Source organism: Homarus americanus, unplaced genomic scaffold (assembly GCF_018991925.1).
Source record: "Homarus americanus isolate GMGI-L3 unplaced genomic scaffold, GMGI_Hamer_2.0 scaffold57965, whole genome shotgun sequence".
Lineage (NCBI taxonomy): Eukaryota > Metazoa > Arthropoda > Malacostraca > Decapoda > Nephropidae > Homarus > Homarus americanus.
The window spans coordinates 191,926-211,056 of record NW_024725031.1 but is presented as its reverse complement, the minus strand read 5'-3'; the positions used below and the strand labels follow the sequence as shown (position 1 = coordinate 211,056).

General features: G+C 37.1%; 1 protein-coding gene across 8 annotated transcripts in view; it reads left to right on the top strand.

The window, feature by feature from the left end:
* LOC121864600 (putative bifunctional UDP-N-acetylglucosamine transferase and deubiquitinase ALG13) overlaps window positions 1–19,131 on the top strand; it is an 84,480-nt gene that overhangs the window by 14,994 nt on the left and 50,355 nt on the right. For 7 of the 8 annotated variants that reach the window (XM_042363669.1, XM_042363671.1, XM_042363673.1 and 4 more), the window contains exons 7-14: window positions 2,730–2,899; window positions 5,920–6,045; window positions 6,347–6,470; window positions 8,764–8,954; window positions 10,276–10,364; window positions 12,876–12,994; window positions 13,337–13,427; window positions 17,969–18,127. In XM_042363669.1, the coding sequence (XP_042219603.1) occupies window positions 2,730–2,899; window positions 5,920–6,045; window positions 6,347–6,470; window positions 8,764–8,954; window positions 10,276–10,364; window positions 12,876–12,994; window positions 13,337–13,427; window positions 17,969–18,127 (1,069 nt within the window). The remainder of the gene's footprint in view (window positions 1–2,729; window positions 2,900–5,919; window positions 6,046–6,346; window positions 6,471–8,763; window positions 8,955–10,275; window positions 10,365–12,875; window positions 12,995–13,336; window positions 13,428–17,968; window positions 18,128–19,131) is intronic. The other variant, XM_042363670.1, reaches the window with a different exon arrangement.

Genomic DNA, 19,131 nt, shown 5'->3' with positions numbered 1-19,131 from the left:
ATACACTGGCCTCTAGAAGTGAAAAAGTGTGTCTGGTAGGAAACTTTCCAAGGAACAAGTGTCTACATTGTTGTTTGCATATGCTGATGGGAGCCATATGCTCACACCTGTGGTTGTAGGAAAGCGCAAGAAACTTCTCGTGCAATCAAGGACATAATGCACAGGCATCCTGTCCACTACTATTACTCCAAGAATGCTTGGTTTACAGGAGCCATAACCTCAGATTGGTTTTTCAAACATGCTGTGGTGGAGATCGGGCATAAGCAGGTGGAAGATCTGAAAATCCTTGCTGATGAAGTGAAGGCTATCATCCTCTTAGATAATGCTCCCTCACATATTGAAAAACTGTGTAGTAGGGATGGAAGAATCAGGTGCCAGGCATTGCCACCCAACACCACCTCTGTCATACAGTCAGTGGATCAAGATGTTATTTATGCTGCCAAAAGGCTGTACAAATGCAAATTTTTGTATGAAGTGTTGATGGTGGAAGAGACAAGTGAGGATCTGGTGGAGGACACAAGAGGGCACTTCAGGTTCATGCTCTCTACTTTTGCTGCTTCTGCCAAAGAAGTCAAGGCAACAACCCTCTTTGATGAGCATGATTTTGAGGGCTATCAGAAGATTATCACAGAACCCTTCTCCAAGTGGCAGAGAAGGGTGCTGCAATTGAGGATGTGGAGGCTTGGCTGGAGACTGATGAGGATGATCCTGGATTCCACAACTTGACAGAAGAGGAGATTGTGGACTCTGTACATGAGGCTGCAGATGACTTTGATGATGATGAAGAAAAGGAAGATGAACCACCAAAAATAAAGCTGCCATAAGCTAGGGACTGCCTAGACACCCTTATAGAATTTACTCGTCAGACTAAAAATGAAAACAAAATGGGGTCCTACTACGATCACTTACGAGGATCATCCAGCTTAGATCGATGATCTAAGCTGAAAAAACTACCTGAGCAAAGGTTATGCCTATGGCTGTATGTAGATGGAGTTGTATAGTGATATTTGTAATACAGTAAACCCTCGATAACTCGGCACACATAGGGCTCTGGCCTTGCTGAGTTATCCCAAATTCCGATTTATTGAGGCACTTTCCCCCTCCTGCAAAAGTACAACAATAAAAAATTATCTACCCAATTTTTTTATTTTTGTGTATTTTTTTTACAGGGATTAGCCCATCCGGGCACAGGTCACTGACCCACAATGTGGCCTGGGGGCAAAAATGCAATGATAATAATAATAATAATTAGCTCATAGTAAATAAAATTTATAATAAGAAATACAAAATTAAAAAATAAAATAATAATTTTAATAACAATAATAATAATAATAATAATAATAATAATAATAATAATAAAGAATCATAAAGAAATAAAAAAAGATCAATCGTGAGAAACGATGTATGTACTGTATGTTGTGTTGTCAAAGTAAGAGAAATAATTGAGACCCTGCAATTGTGTGTAAATGAGGCAGAAAGTCAGATCAGCAACCTGGGACTTGGTCACAATTTCCGTGATGCCATATGGCAGCAGGGTCTACCATTAGACAATACATTATGCTTCCAATATCTTCCCAGGCGGTAGTACCTCTTCTTTTTATGGAATTTTCTGGGTAAAGGAAAAAATTTATCGAAATTTTCCAAGATAAAACATGTAATTATTTCATAATACAGTTAGTCCTCGACTTACGATGGGGTTAGGGACCAACGACCAGGTCGTAAGTCGAAAATGCAAAAATAATGCATAGAAAATCTAAAATGGGTGTCTCTTTTTCTTCTCAGCACCACGAGAACTCTTACTTTTACGCTTGCCAGCTATTTTAAAGGGAATTACAAACGAAAATTTTGTCACTACACAGCACAATCACTAACTTCGGGACTCGAAAATACGTAATTTGAAAAATATTTTATACGACTGCGGTGGTCGTATGTCCAGGTGGTTGTAAGTCGAGGAGTACCTGTAATTTGATACATTGGTGTTGTGCTCGATTTTTTTTTTTTTAAAGGAGGTCATTTTGGAAAAACTTGCCCTAAGCCGGACAACCTCTTATCCAGGACACCCCTCCCCCCAATTAGTCCGCCTTAGCGAGGTTTTACTGTAGTACTGTATTATAAGTGGGTGTAGTAAATACTGAAATGCAAGGAAGTGTTGGCATTGTGAACTTGATGGAAAGTGAACAAAATTGGGAGATAATAGTGTGAATGCTTCTTGATATATTTTGTTGTCCTTAATTAACCGTACAACATGTTTGTATTCTATTTTGAGTTTTCTTTATTGTATTCTTTAGGAGTTCAGTGTTTTATTTTTAAGGGTTCAGTGTTGTATTCTTTTTAAGGGTTCAGTAGTTTATCTCATGTCATTTAGTATGGTACAGTATGATTAATTGAATTTTGCCACTTACAGTGGATAGTTTATTGTGTACCCATACTCATCTGGTTATATATCTGAGTCCAATCATAGCTAACTGCTTTAATTATTTTCTTAAGGATTCTAGTTATTTTAGGTTGGCTTAACCCCATGTGTACAGGGTCCTCTCTCTGCTGAATAAAGTCATCTAGACATAGAATATAAAAAAATGGCGTCCCCGTAGAGAAGGAGTTAGGGGAGATAGTCTACTAACCCTTGTGTACGTGGTTCTCTCTGCTCAATAAAATCGTTGTGTGTCAGCAAAATGTGGTATAAGAAATGGCGTCTTTGTGGTGAAGAGGTTAATTATGTATTTTTGCAGTTGCAGTACAAGTATAGAGGAAAGACCCAGCATGGAAGAAGTCCATCCTGATGATGTACGAGGTTTGTTGGCTCATGGAATACCACCATTCCCCTACAAAGTGGCCAAGTCTCTTGATCCTGATATCTACAGAAATATTGAGTTTGATGCTTGGAATACTGTCAGGAGAGGTGAGTCATAACTGCTTGGGGAGGAATATATACAGTATTTTACAGCATATAAGACAAATGGCCATACTGTATATAACGTAAACCCTCAAAAGTCTGGACAGTTTTGGGGAAAAGGGGGTCCAGACTTGCCAATTGTCCGGATTTTTTTTTTTTTGGGGGGGGGTTCTGGGGGCCTCTGTGTACTAAGCAGCTACTCATTAACCCCCCTCCCCAATTACCCTTAATTTTTTATTTTGTGTGCAATAAATACAGTGTGTGTTTTTCCTTTTACATAATACAGTATTTTCAACTCAAATTACAAATCATATTTTTTTTCTAGCTGTTACATCGCCAGGGATGTAATCAACACAGTCAATCAATCAATCATTAATACTATATGTCAAACATGGGCAACCTAACCCAAAACTGGGGTGGATCAATGAATCTCAAAGGGGAGGGTCCAAAAATTTGTGGGTTGGGGAACATAGCGAGCCCACCCAGCTTGGGGGTTATGGGCGGCATTTTGAGGCCATTTTGAAGCCGTGTGCACTTGATATTAAGAGATATTCTGAGATCAATAATAATAACTTTTTATTATAAGAAAATTGCTAAGTACAGCTGCATAAAAGAAAAAGTATTGGAATTTACTGATGAAAAGGGGGTCCAGACCCTCCTGGATCCGCCCCTGCAGAAGTAATGTTAATATTGTAATGTATTATCACGGATAGTAAAACAGTTTATCATCACACCCACCTTACGATATTTTCAGTTAGCAATCAGTGTCTTTTCCCATTTATGAAACAAATCCATCATAATTTTTCACATCAAATATTGATGTTTCTTGGCATTTAACAAAAGACGAGTGAAGCAGTCGGTGAGTATGTTGATTTCTTCTGCAGTTACAGCATTTTTCTTACTTACGACATACACCCACCAGAATAATGTCAGTGTTAATCTTAGTGCATGAGGAACTACAATGAAACAACCTATAGGCACATCTATTTATTTTACAATATTTATATTTATATCATCAGTACATATAGCACGTGGGCTTTCATATACAGTACAAACAATATCCACTAGTCGGGAATCGAACCCTGGACCTAATCAGACAAGAATAAATAGATAGAACAGACAGCCAGGCACAAAGGATAAGGTACTATGGAGAGAGACAGTCTGTCAACAAGGAAAAGACCTTTACCTTTGACCCGTGTGACCACCTTAGTTAATTCCCAAGTGACCCACTGCCACATAGCAGCTAATCCATCAAACAGACTGGGTCGAACTTGGCCCGTAAACTCACACAAGTTAAAATGTTTATATTGTTGACTATATATATTTATTTCACAGTTACATTTTCATAGCTCCTTATTCTTAGGTGATGAAACAATAATGAATTGTGTGTGAAGGTTATTCATTTAATACATATTGCTTTACTCACCATAAACTGGCTGCATCTACCTGAACCACAGGCCACATTAAATAGAAGTTCTCAATCAATTTGTGGGTCGCACGAAGACATGGTTCAGGCCACAGGTTGCCCATTCCTGCTGTATGTTATATTATTTATGTGAAACATACACCCTAAGAGGTTAATCATATGAGAATATAATAATGAATAAGTAAAAACAAATGGCAAATGAAGCAAAGCTAGCCCTCTCCAGCATGTTTACACATCAAGTGTCATCTCTTACCCTTTAGCCCTCGTTAGGCCTATGTCAAATCTGATTGGACCACTGTACAGTATCCCCATTAAAGACAATACAGTAAATGTAACTGTTAAAAGATACCAAATTAAACTTTATGAGGTTCACTTACAATGTGATGGTCCCAATTAGATCTTATTCCTAGTAATTTTTTGGGGGAATTAATTCCCTAGTGGTTTCATTATCAGTGGCTTTTTTCTGGTCCCTATTAACCACTTATAACGAGGGCTCCCTGTACTTATACAACACAATCTCCCTCAAAAATTCTTAAGCTAATTATTATTATTATTACAGTGAACCCTCACTTTACGCGGTCAATTGAACCCACGGCGGCCCGCGTAAAGTGAACAACATAACATATGGGATTAATTGAAATAGAGACCGGGCCGACCCCTAAACTCCACTTTTTCAGACACAATACCTACGTTGTAGTAAAAATAACTTCTTAATTTTATGATGGTATGCACACACAATTAATAATTAAGAGAAATATCAATAATATTAGGTTTTTTAACACTTACATTAGTAGAAAAGATGGCTGGGCACACGGGGATGGGGGGTTGGTTCCGAGGCAGAGAGCAGATTATTGGCCCTCACCTGTATCACTTGTATCAATTGTATCACTATCCACCACAGAGGCTTGCAGGGCCTCTTTGTCAAACCCCTCAAAGTCCATATAAGTCCATATCCTCACTATCATTATCACTATCACTGACTTGGGCCGGCTGTGGTGGGTGGCGAGTGAAGAACTAGGTAATGTTTTGATGACTGGGCGACCTTGTGCGCACCCTGCTCGCGCCGCTCTCCGTGTAAAAGGGTACACACACCGCGGAAAGTGAGCATTCCGTGTTCGGCAGGGTACCGCATAAACGTGGAAACGCGTAAAGCGGGACCGCGTAAAGCGAGGGTTGACTGCATTATTATTATTATTTTTATTGTTGTTATTATTACATTTTTGCCCCCCAGGCCCTGATGTGGGTCAGTGACCTGTGCCTGGGTGGGCTAATCCTCGTAAAAAACAAAAAACAAAAAAAAACACACACACACACATGCACATTTATAGAATGACTTATTAATGAGTGGTGCTAGATTGTATGAATTAAAAGTGACTAAAGGAAGAGAGAGAGAAAGTGTGTGTGTGTGCGTGCGCTTCCATATATTTGTGTGTGCGTCCACCCTACATTTTAGTGAGACAAAGCCTGAAATAGTGAAAAGCATACATGACTGACTGCAGAGATGTACTTCTTCATCAGCTTCCATTACAAAATTACAGTTTTGAGTTAGGATTGCAGAAAAGTGATGAAAATTATATTGCTAAACTTTTTATATCAACAGAGGCACGGTATGGCCCCTTTGACAGCAATGGCTTCCAGGCTGGCGTAAAGGTGCTCATCAAACTGCAGTTATTACCAAATAGACGAGAAATAGAAGAAATGAGAAGAGTTCATATGTATAGACAAGGTAAATTGGATCTAACATAGAGTTGCAGGTACTTGTTGAATGAAAAAAAAAGATTATGTGTACTTGTTTACTGAAGTATATGTGTACCTAGAACATGTTACTGTATATTTTCAGAAATCTTTGTGCACACTGTATGATAAATACTGTATTGTTGTATAACCCAGTTTTGGTCATGGTATTAATGATACACAAGATAAGGAGAAGTAATAATAACTTTGTTTGAATTATAAAGTTTTGTGATTTTGCAGAATGAAGAATTTTTTATGTGTGTATTTTGCATTGTTATTCTTTTCATTAACAGGTAGTGGTGAATATAATGATGGAAAATGTACAGAGGAAAGGGTAGATGTATATCATGGCCATATCCAAGAAATGTCAGAAAATAAGGGGCCAGTAGATGTTTATGTAGAAGAAATTGGCAGCAGGTAAGGATCTATACCTAATTTTTTGTATTTGATCAATCATTGCAGACTATAAACTGCTTGTCGTGTAATACTGGTTAGTTACAATTGCTCTCTGTTATAGTAATATCTCTGTTAGCCAGAATTTTCGGTCTGTGGAACTGTCTTTTTTTTTTTTTTCTCTCTCTCTCCAATAACCATTCTGAGAAATTCTGGGCGTAAAACAAATTTCTGAGAGATTGCATCATGTTTCTGACACGGGGATGTGTGCCGGGCTCATGGGTGGGTTGGCTCAGAGTGCTCATGAGCTATTATTGGCTCCTACCTGTACTGCCATGTGACTGCATGGGATGCCTATGGTTGGCTGATGTATCACGCAGTCTTTCTCCTCAAACTTTAGCATAATGGCACTCTTAGTTCATTGTCTGCACCCATTGTACAAACTTGTTCGCTTGCTCAAAAATGTTTTCACATATGATCTGTGTTGTGCAGTAATGTACTGTACATCACTACCATTGATATTTGAAAGAGAACAGAAAACATGATGTGGACCCCCCCCCCCCTAAATGACTCACACACACACAGTGGCTAATGCCACTGATAATGTTATATTAAAAGGAATACAGTATAAAATATTCTCTTTACCATTATTATCGATAAATTGTGTAGTAGTTCATTGGGGATATGCACATAGAGACACCATATAATGGTTACTTCACATAATCAGGTTTTCTGGCACACACCATGTTTGTTCATGTGTGCATGTCGCTGCTATTGCCACATAACTGGGTCAGCCAAAACTGCCTGGCACAAGACTTTTGACCGGGACTGTACAGTACAGTACATACTTCAGAGTGGTCAGTGTAGGTAAGTGTGTAGAGGGTGTATATACAGTACAGTATACAGTGTGTGTACAATCTCTCCTTCATGGAGGGAGAGGAGAGTGACAGTTAGCAACAGCTGCCACAGTAGATGGTACAGGACAAAGCAGTCCATCCTGTATCGTCATACAATAAAGCCTCGAATAACGACGGTAATGTGTCCTTCAATATTGCAGTGTAAGGTGAATCATGAATTAACATTAAAATTAAGCAATATTAATGAGATGTGTTCCCTAGTGTGACCTTTTCATATCTTTTGTTTGGCTTTTTATGCCCTTTTCCCCCCAAAAAAATTAAATTAATGGAAATTGCAAACTTTTTTGGCTTCACAAAAATTGTGACCAAGTCCCAGATTGCTGATATGACTTTCTGCCTCATTTACACACAATTTCAGGGTCTCAATTGTTTCTCTTACTTTAACAACACAACATACATTTATGATTTCAGGCTCGATTTAATTTTTTTTTGCATTTTTTATTATTATTAGTATTATTATTAATTTTATTAGTTTTAATTATTATTATTATTATTATTATTAGTATTAGTATTAGTATTATTATTGTTATATATCTTTGCCCCCCAGGCCCTGATGTGGGTCATTGACCTGTGCCTGGGTGGGTTGATTCCCCACCAAAAAGTAAATAAATAAAAATAAATAACGTTTATGAATGCACCTTATACAGTATAAATCAATAATAATATGGTCACACAAAAGGAGACGGGGCACCATTGTTGTCTTCAGTGTTTACACCCTTGATGACAGTTATCTATCTGAAACTGAAGAAAATAAGACTGGTTGTTGCTGTAGTAAAATTAATGTAAAAAATATGTATGCTCATGTCGAATAGGGGCAAAAAATGCCATAAGATACCTGAGAAAGTTTTTCTCCTGTTCCTGTTTAGATACATGAAAACAAAATGCACGCTAAAGTGCATTTGTTTATGTTAGTGATGCTGGTGTCACCACTCGCCTGCCAGGAAGCATTCGTACGCAAGACGTGTTTTACAATCGGGAAACTTCCGGAGATGAGAAATTTGTCTCCATACTCGTATGTCTCTCAATCCCAGAACCAATCTGCACCAATTATTCCAGCTAACGGGGATGTCACTAGTAGTACAGTATTCTTTCTTTGTATAATTACTGTACTATAGTATTTGTGAGGGAAGATTGAGATGAAGTTGATGGATTACGTAAAGTTGATGCTGGATGGGAGGGGGATGAACATGCAAGGTGTATTTGATTGAATGCAAAATTTGGTAATGTGGTTTATGTTGTTGAATGTGCAGCTTATGTTATGCTGGATTGTATGAAGGGCTCTAGAGAGGTAAACCAGCTGGACATCTTTAGGATTTGTTGTAGAAAAGGAACAACATTGCAGATTACATGTAACAGAGCTGTGTACATACACCGGTTTATATTTCTTTCTTTCTTTTTAGATTAAAGGTGCCATATGAGTCATTAGAAAAAGTTCCTTCTTCTCCTCCTCGGTCACCATGGCACGCTCAGGGGCAGCAACACATACAGCCTTCTGGTTCAGGAGGAAACAGTGTGGTAGGAAATATTCCTAGCTACAAGAAGCTTACTGGATTTTATCAGAAGGCACCACTTCCTGCCGAACCCGAGTACCGTGAGTTGATCTTTTTTTGGTGTATTCTCGGTCACAATTATGGTGGCATATATGGTATGTTATATGCAAAAAATAAAAGGGAATTTAGAGCTGTGAAAAGCTGACATGGTCCTATTGTGACAGTTGTTAATGTTTTTAATGCTCTTCAACTGAGTAGGTCAATTTGGTACAGTACACAGTGGACTGTGAAGTTTGCACGATTTGATTTGTAGAATTGACATATAAAGGGCAATTTATATTAACGGGATCGCCTAAAATTTATTTAACGAGCCTGTCACAGAACCACTTTTGAGCCCGCAAAATGACCAGAAATCGCAGAGAAAATATTTTTTCCCAAGCGCTATTTGTGTCCAAGATATTATCAAATATTTATTCAAAAGATGCCCTCCTACATAAAATGGCTGGGGACATTGCATGACCCCCCAAAATATATATATATATATATATATATATATATATATATATATATATATATATATATATATATATATATATATATATATATATATATATATATATATATATATATATATATATATATATATATATATATATATTAAATAAATAAATAAATAAATAAATAAATAAATAAATAAATAAATAAATAATAATAATAATAATAACAAATAAAAACCATTTTGGCGAGAATAAGTGAAAAGTGAGAGTTTACTGTTGATTCCTCTTCGGGCTGTACCCACATCATTGTATCAGTCAGTATAAAATTCATATGGCAAGAAAGAGTAAATCATGAGGAAGGTGATGGTGTAATCAGAAAAAAATATTGTCAAAGGTAATGGAGTTACAGATTAAAAAGTAAAAAGTGGTGGTTAGGCACAGTCGCTGAAATGTTTTTACAGCACTGTATACTGTACATTATTTTCCTTGCTAGATTTTTTGTCAAAATCTTTTGAAATTTTTTTTGACATTATTACTGTATACATACTAAGGAAGAGAAATAGACCATTTAGAAGTTTTTGTGACGAAAGCTGAAATTTTGGCAATAATGTTTCCACTTACCACTCAGATGAGGTTGACCTTGCAATATGCACGACAGTGGTGATGGGGTTAAGAATACATATCAAATAAGCACATTATATTCATTATAATTCTCCAACGTCCATTTCGGTTAACGTCACGTTTCCAAGAACGTATCTAGGACGTTAACCGGTGCATGACTGTATATAATTTTTTAGTAAAAAAATGTGAATGGTCAAAACCGCGATAAAAAAACCCGCGAAAAACACAGGATTACTGTATACATGAATATTGTGTAAATGAAATAATGTTCATTGCTGTACACAATTATTTTTATTTTTTACAGCTGCGGGAAGAAGCAAGAAGAAAGGCGGAAAGCATATGCGTGAGGTATCAGTACCATATTTCTCAACTTCTACTCCTATAAGATACCATGTAAGTTTTCAGAATTAGTCAGTCAGGAGCTCCAACTAACACACGAAAGTTATCATAGACTGCAGTTTAAACTAATATAAACTAACAGGTAGGTTTTGTGGGTAAGAATGAAAAGTGAACCTCCAGGTTTTTCAAGTCTTGAGCCAATAGTAAATCATTTTATATTTTTACACAGATTATAAGTTTCATTCAGCCTCCCAACCTTCTGATTTAGCTTTCATTAAGTGTTGACCTTGTTGTGATTACAAGTTGGTTGTTTAGACAAAAAGTCAGAAGCAAATTAAAACAGTTGGTATATTGTGTTAAATAAAATTTTTAAGGGATTAGAAAATAAGACGAATGGTGCTGTCTGTTGAGATGATTTAGTTTTATATGAAATGTATAGAAGTGCTGGCAAATACTGGAACTGGTGGACACATTACAACACATTTTGAGTATAGAATTTTTAAGACAAAATTTTGCATTTAAGACAACTTCTACTGTGTTGAGGAAAATATAAAGTTAGGTGTTAGTGTTTGTTTAAGATTTTCATTGCATAGAAAATTTTGGTCCTGTTTATCAACTAGTGTACTGACGGTACAATGTTTTGTCTCTGGGTCAGGTGTATTAAAACTTTGTAGAGGGAGTGGTTTAGGATTAGTACAGTACACAGTAGACCTTTAATACCGACTAGGACCAAAATTTTTGTGCAAATTTAAATTGTATTGAATAACTCACATGTACAGTATTCCAATAGGAAATATAGAGTGAGAGAATGTAGCGCCAAAAGATACACCAGAATATGCCTTAAGACCACCACCTTTTCTCCCTTCAGCATTATCTCCATTATTTCAAAACACTTATTAACAAATTATAACTCACTTTTAGTCTGAACAACTGCTTCATGGAAGTCACAAGTACAGAGAATTTTCTGAGCTAACTTTGGAATAATAGTTGTGAACTGTTGTAATAAACTGCTAGATATTTTTCCCCTTTTATTTTTTTCTGGCGGAGGTCTGGGCTTGTTCCGTGCAAAATCAATCTTCACTGCATTAGATTAAAAAAAAAGGAATAAGTTAGGGTATCAGGTTGCATTGAAATCATATACCGTAATCGATTTGTGGGTCTACTGTACATGTTTGTATAGTAGGGTATGGAGAGGTATTTAACAGTAGGCTTAGAATAACTTAGTAAAGTGGTTTGAAATAGTGCAATATGTCATGGTGATGTTGCTTCGTGGTGGCTAATTTAAGAATTACTTTGTTATTTCCATTTCCATAGTTCATTCGCTTTAGGTTTAAAATTCACCTGTTAGGGCTTCATGAAGTGTTCTCTGTTAGTTTCGGATGCTGCTGCTCCCTGTTAATGGTTTTTGGAATTAATTGTTTTAATTTTTGCTAGAGGGATACAGTACTATACCAAGTATGCCGTCTCTTATTAGGAACACATTGTCACCTGGGCACTTGTACCAGCAAGTTACTCTTTTGGTTGGCACTAGCGGCATTGGTTTTACCAGCAATTTTTAAGAAGTCTGATCACACGACGCTAGTACTATTGCTGCTGGAACTTCAGTGGTGTAACTGTAGTCAAACCAAAACAGTAACAAGATAGATGTCTTTGATGATGAGATGTTAACTCTCGCAATTATTACCACATATTGCGGCCTATAAGTCGACTTTTGAAGCTCCAATTTTTTTTGTCCTTGACAAGGGATCGTCTTATAAAACACTGGCAGTGTTGGGGCTAAGCATTTTCAATATAATTAAGTTTCCGTTATAATTTTACACTCTACCTGATGATCATAATTTATTCTATAACACATGCCATCTCTCATAGTTGTATAGGCAACTCAGTAGGGCATGTTTGTGTTGCCCAGGAGGTCAGGGTTGTAGAGAGAGTAATAATAATAATAAATAATAATAATAATAATTAACGGTTTATTGAAAGAGCTTGGCAGCCAGAAGGCTGAAAATATACAGTTACATATTTGGGGACTGGGTTTCGAATTACAAATAATATACAAGTAACATAAGTGATACAAATAAGATATATAATAACTAGATGGGGAAAAGCTCAAACTACAGTTCATTTCAACATAGTGACAGTGCAAAAAGTAGTATTTACTGGGAGTGAATACACTGGTTTATTACAAGTTATTGATAATTTTTACAATGGTTGGGACTGGGCTGTTCTTATAGCGATCAGTTCGTGCACGTGTGTGTGTGTGCTCCCTAGTTAAGCAGAATAATTAACATATATTTTGTCCAAAGCACAAGTATTACATTAATCTATATATTTTAATGAAAATTAAAACAAATGTACATATCACTTAAACAGAATGATGAATTTCATTTTCAAGTATTTATGGCAAAGGTTTAGACTATTCACACTGATATGAAATTTCAAATGTTTTTGTATATCACATTATGATTTGCAGAAAACTAAATTTAGGGTCTTTGTTCAAATTTGGCAACAGGCATATTATTTAGTGTAGTAGTTTGTGTGTTTTATGATTTTCTTTTTTTTTTACAGGTTATGGTACATAATACGGGGATGAGAGGTCGGGGAGCTAGTAGCCCAACACCTCATGGCTACTCACCACGTGCAAGAACACCCCAAGGGTCTTTCCCAACACCAAACTTCACCCCTAAGTATGTTAATTATTCTGCTTAACTTAATCATGCTGTGTTTTAGTGCCTCTGTATCTCAGCCAATAAATCCTTGTTGCTGTGGGTTCTATTCTCAACTGGAGTGGAGATGTTGCTTTACATCTTTGACACTCTTCATATTACAAAGTTCACGTTAGCAAGACATATATTGCCAGAGGTGTACAGACTTGGAGAAGTTTTACTGCATTTAGAAATTAAAAGCCAGATGCATCACATAATTTGGAGAACTAATTTGAGTTGGAATTAGGTAAAGTAAATTTATTTTGCACATTGAACACATGTGATGTTTGGGAGTTTTTTAATGAAAATTTTTTTCTGTTCCAGAAACTATCCAAATCGAGGAATGGGTCGAAATCATAACAGTAATTTTAGAAGTGCACAAAGTCCTGCAAGAGATGGATTTCCCTCATTACCTGTAAGATTTGTTAAATCATTTATGTTAAACTTTAATGTACAGTAAAGTAAGGTATCTAAACCGAAAAGCTTAGGGTCTATAGTTTCCTAAAAATGGATAATTACATAGTGGATGCTATAATGAACATGTCCAAGGAAAGCATGTAAAAATATTCCATATTACTTAGTGTCAGTTTGGTTATTTTCTTAGTTTTTGCACATACTTATACACTGACTTGCTTCATTACTCTTAACACTCAATGTTATCAAGTCTACAATTAAGATTTCAATGTACTATCATCATTCTCCTACAATCACCATATAACTTACTCCTCAAACTCAGTGAAGACAAATAGACTCATCACTCACCACCATGCACAGTCACTGATCCAGTGTCTCAAATATTTCATAAAGTATATTTTCAGGAGGAAAGTTTGTCAGTGTATGTCCAAAACTTTGGTGAACGATCATTTATTGGAGGAGATTATTGACTGCATAGTATTGTAGTACAATACTTTTGACTAAAATTCAAGCTACAGACAGAAATAAGATATCAGATAGTTGTATGTGGGGGTAACAGAATGGAAATGGTAAGAAAGTGTTTGAAATGGGACAGTTGAAGGGAATTTCTCTTGAGATGTTTTGTACTTCTAAGAAGGATGTGAGAAGATATGACTAAAATAGGAGGTATGGGCTATCAAGGTATTTGTCAGAGCAAAGCAAAAGTTTTAGATGCAGGTTTAAATAGCTACTGTAGGCATTTATGGCTGTAATTGGATTTTAAGGTTCACCCACCAAAAAAATATCTGCACCCCTGGGTTTGATGGTTTTCACTTTGAGCACTGCACTTCATGTTGTCTCAGTAAGGTTGGCAAGTGTGCCTGTGAGATGCATCTCTGAAATTATCTTATCTCTTCTGTATTTATAGCATTAAATCTCGAATTGCAATGGTAAATATGATCCAGTGGACATGCTTGCAAACGGTATAGTCAGTATAATATATTTGGTTGACAAACATTAAGAACTTTATCTTTCAACTATGGGGATGATTTGCTATATGGGAACATGCATAAATGACAGGGAGCGGGAATTAAACTATGACTACACTCATATATTGTATGTTTTCTTATATTTATTGTAAAGGATACTTCCCAGATATCGTGCACGAAACAAATCATATTCTTCCTCCCACAAGTTAAAGACATAAAACTGCTTAGAGACATGACACACCTGAAACTGTTTCAAACTCTACCTTTGAGATGCAGCAAAGCTCACCCTTCTGTAGGTAACAATTGAGGTAGAATATTGCTTTATTTTGTGGACTAAATTACGGTAAGTTCACGCTTAACGTCGTCCCACTTAACGTTCTTTTGGTACTACGTCTGAACCTTAGACCAAAAATTTGTTTAATTTCCAAGTGATCCGATACTGTACTACATTAAATAACATTAATTAAAACATACATATTTTTTACATTAATTTAATTACAACAACAACCACGGTCTTATTTTCTTCAGTTTCAGGTGGATAATTGACATTATGGGTGTAAACACTGACAACAATGCCGTCTCTTATCCTCTTGTGTATTTCAGTATTCTACGTACAGGTATTGTTAATGTATTGAATTGTTCATTTTGCATATATAAAGATTAGTTCAATAAAATACATATTCAGTAATAAACAATAATGAATCTTTTGTACATATTCTTAAAAAGATAAATGACGCGGTATCCTTAAATGCGCACATATATGTTGGGGTTTCCAATCCATCTCTTTTTATTTTTTTTTGTTCTTTGCCATTAGTGGTTAGCTACTTCTAATGTTCCATTTATTACCATTAAATAACATTACTTAAAACATATATATATATATATATATATATATACTGTATATATATATATATATATATATATATATATATATATATATATATATATATATATATATATATATATATATATATATATATATATATATATATATATATATATATGTACTTCATTTTTAGTTCATATAACACGCGGACTTTGAACATATAATCAACGACCTCACCAGCCAGGACTCGAACCCTTGACCTAATGCATGGGACCAGGGAACGCTACCGACCATACCACAAGAGCACTAAAAGCAGTTCTAGACTATGTGATATTTCACACAAAGCCTGTTCATCGAGCTGATGGTGCCGTGAACCTCTCATTGGGAACTGCCCGTGCTGCTTATGAGAGGTTATTATTGCTTTATTTTAATGGTAATTAATGATTTGCGATATTATGATTCACCTTTCACTGCACTATTGGACACATTACTGTCATTATTCGAGGCTTTACTGTACTGAATTTAACACCTCATGGAAAAAACTAGGGTATGGTGCCATTGCTACCATGATTTTTTTTTTTTTCATAATATTTTGGATTAGAAAAGATGACTGCTCTGACTAGGGTTCCTTCGCCAATGTTTGCTCCTCGTTGGCTGCCAGCTGTTGTGAAGAAGCTGTTTTTGCCGTCCCGTGACAAAAAAATGAATCTAGTGTTGACTGCTTGGTGGTGCTATTCTTCTTCTTATACATCTTGGTGTAACAACCAAGCCTGTCATCAATGCTGCGTTGAACCTTTGAACTACGTTCTCTGTTTGGGTCGTCATCTATAAGGATTTGCATTGCTTGCTGGAACATGTTGAACGCTTCTGCCATCCTCCTGGAAGTTAGTGTTTGTTGAGGTTCTTGGTCGTCTTCAGCGGGACTTTGTTCTGTTAACAATTGCAGATCTTCGTTGGTGAGCTCTTCTGTATGGGATGCCAGGACGTCCTCAATATCCTCTGATTCCAGCTCATCAAAGCCTGCCTGTCTAGCCTAGCTGAGGATATCCATATTCACAGCCAATGTTGTCAATTGCAGGAAGAATGTTGAAGCCACGCCAATATTCTCGGATCGAAGGTTTTTTTATCTGTCTGTAGCCTTGAGCAGCTGGGTCATGGCACGGCATAAATAATACGCCTTGAATGCGGCGATGACGCCTTAGTCCATAGGCTGCATCAGTGCTGTCATGTTGGGGGACAGGAATACAACTCTACTCTGTCATGCAAGTTGTCGAGATTGGGAGGATGAACTGGAGCATTGTCAATGATCAGAAGAATTTTGAAGTCCAGGTTATCCTTGGCACAGTATTCCTTCAGTGCAGGGACGGCGTACACATTCAACCACTGGCTAAATATGGTGCCGGTTATCCATGCCTTCTTCTTTGCCTTGTAGATCACAGGAAGGTGATCCTTTGAGTAACCTATCAGGGCCAGTGGGTTGGCAGCATGAGAAATCAACATAGGCTTCAGCTTGAAGTCACCAGCAGTGTTCACGCCAAGCAGCAGCATCAAACGGTCTTTTGCTGCTTTAAACCCTGGCCTCTTAGGCATCCTCTTCCAAAAGAGACCAGTCTCATCCACATTGAAGACTTGCTTCGATGAGTAGCCTCCTTCCTGGATAATCTGCTTGAATTCAGGGGGGAATGTCTTGGCAGCAACAGTATCTGAACAAGCAGCTTCACCAGTCATCTTTATGTTGTGGAAGTTATAACAACGCTTAAATCGTTGAAACCAGCCTTGGCTGGCCGTAAAGGTCTCTTCTTCCGATCCTTCACCCTCGGTTTCCTTTATGTCGTCAAACAAGGATCTGTCCTTATTCTGGATAACCATAAGGCTCACAGGCGCATTGCATTGATTCTGGTCCTCCATCCACATATCCAGTATCTTTTCCACTTTTTCTATCACAGTACTTCAAGTACGAGTTGTTTAATTGTACTGAGAGTAGTACCACTTCCATCACTAACCTTAATCTTGTCAGCGTTGGTCCGGATAGTACGCACCGTTGTGGGGGTTAGACCAAGCACAGCGGCTATGTCCCCAGCACGTTCCCCTTTTTCAAATCGGGTTAATACATCCATTTTTGTAGCAAGGGTAATGGTCTTATGTTGCCTCTTCACTACACTAGCATCAGTAGCACTTGATGGGCACTTGGAAGCCATTTCGAATGGTTAGAGTACAGTTTTAGAGTAAAAGCACTTTAGCACACACGAATGATGTGAAGTCGTAACAGAGACTGGCATGGCGTCGCTTGGGGACCCTGTGGCGTTACGCAAGTGTGGGTAGCTATCCGAGCCGAGAGAGCGTAGCGCGGCCAGACGAGAGAGGGTGATGCGCAGTAAAAAGTAGTCCGTGATGACGCAAAACGACTTTGTACCGAATCACCGGGATGTTAAACGAATTTTTGGTTAATCGGGACACGAAGTTAAGCGAGGACTTACTGTACTGTATAGAAGTTCAATGAAGAGAGGTAATACTGGACTGCAATTATAAAATAAATAAACAATTAGACTATTTTCAGATGTTTCGGATTAAAATGCTGTTATTTTGTGAGATGTATGCCCTATGACATGGCAGTACAATATTCTATACAATACCTTGTTGGCCAGACCTATCTGATCTAGTTGGTCTAAATTAATAATTTTGGAGTGATGTCAATGTAATATTTATTCCATAAAAAGTAATGATATTTTCTCTCAAATGTATTTACAGATTGGAGGAAATGTAGATATGGGTGTGGAAGGTATGTGGGCTGTCCGACCCAGTACCAATCAGTCCAATCTCCCACCAGCCCCAAATGCCATGAGCAACCCTGCGTGTTCCCGAGTAAGTGGGGCATATTGTCCCACCATTCCCCAGCCACCGCCAATGGTGAGTGATACGGTTGATAAAAAGGATAAAGTGGAAGATGTATAAATCAGCATAAGGGTGAAATGATCAATTTTGAATGTGGAATATTCAATAGATAGTTTTCTTCGTGTACTGTATGTAGTTCAAAAGGGAGTTGTAATATAAATTTCCTTGACTTGTGGTATTTGATGACTTTTGTCTTCATGTGGGCATGAGAATCTCAAATCTTCTGTCAGAAAAGGGTTGCCTTTTCTTCCAGTGATCTTTCTTTTATGCTTTATTTCCTCTACAGTTGAACAAGTGGAATGATGTACAGTCTCGTTCGAGATTCTTTGAACACTGCTGGGGACAGCTGGCAGCTCGAGGCCGTTTGTTTACTAAAGTACGTAGTATAATATAATACGAAACAACAAAGCCCTACCATTAAATTAAGCAACAGGGAACTAAGTAACTAATCACCGATCACTTTTACATTTATTCATAATTTTTACTACGTACAACTGTATAGTAAACAAACAGCCTTGAGTTGCCAGCTGTCTAGTAGTGTTCGAAGAATCTTGAACGAGACTGTACATCCTTATGTTTTACTCGACACTGCCTTCTCTCGTGGCTTTTAATCTACTTATTATTCACTCCTCTCAGTTGTGCTGTTAAGAAACCCTGTTCTTCATAATTTCTTCAATTGCTTTACCTGGGCCTCATATTGCTCAACCATATTTAGAATAGTTTTTATTCTATATTTCTGTGTATCTTATCATTTCAAGTTTTTCAATGTGTTCAGTGAGGATGATGCTTGCAGAATATTGTTTTACAAATACAGTACAGTACTGTATGCTGCCAGAAATTTGCACATAACAAATTATGAGGATTCAGCAGCCTTTGTTATTTGTGCTCTTATCATTCGTATCAGGTAAATCACCATTGTGTTCTCTTGAGAGCTAAAGTAAGTGTGTGTGTCTGAGAGAGAGAGAGTTGTTTATAAACTTACAGCAGCTCTCAGGGACTCTGGTAATATCCCACAAAGT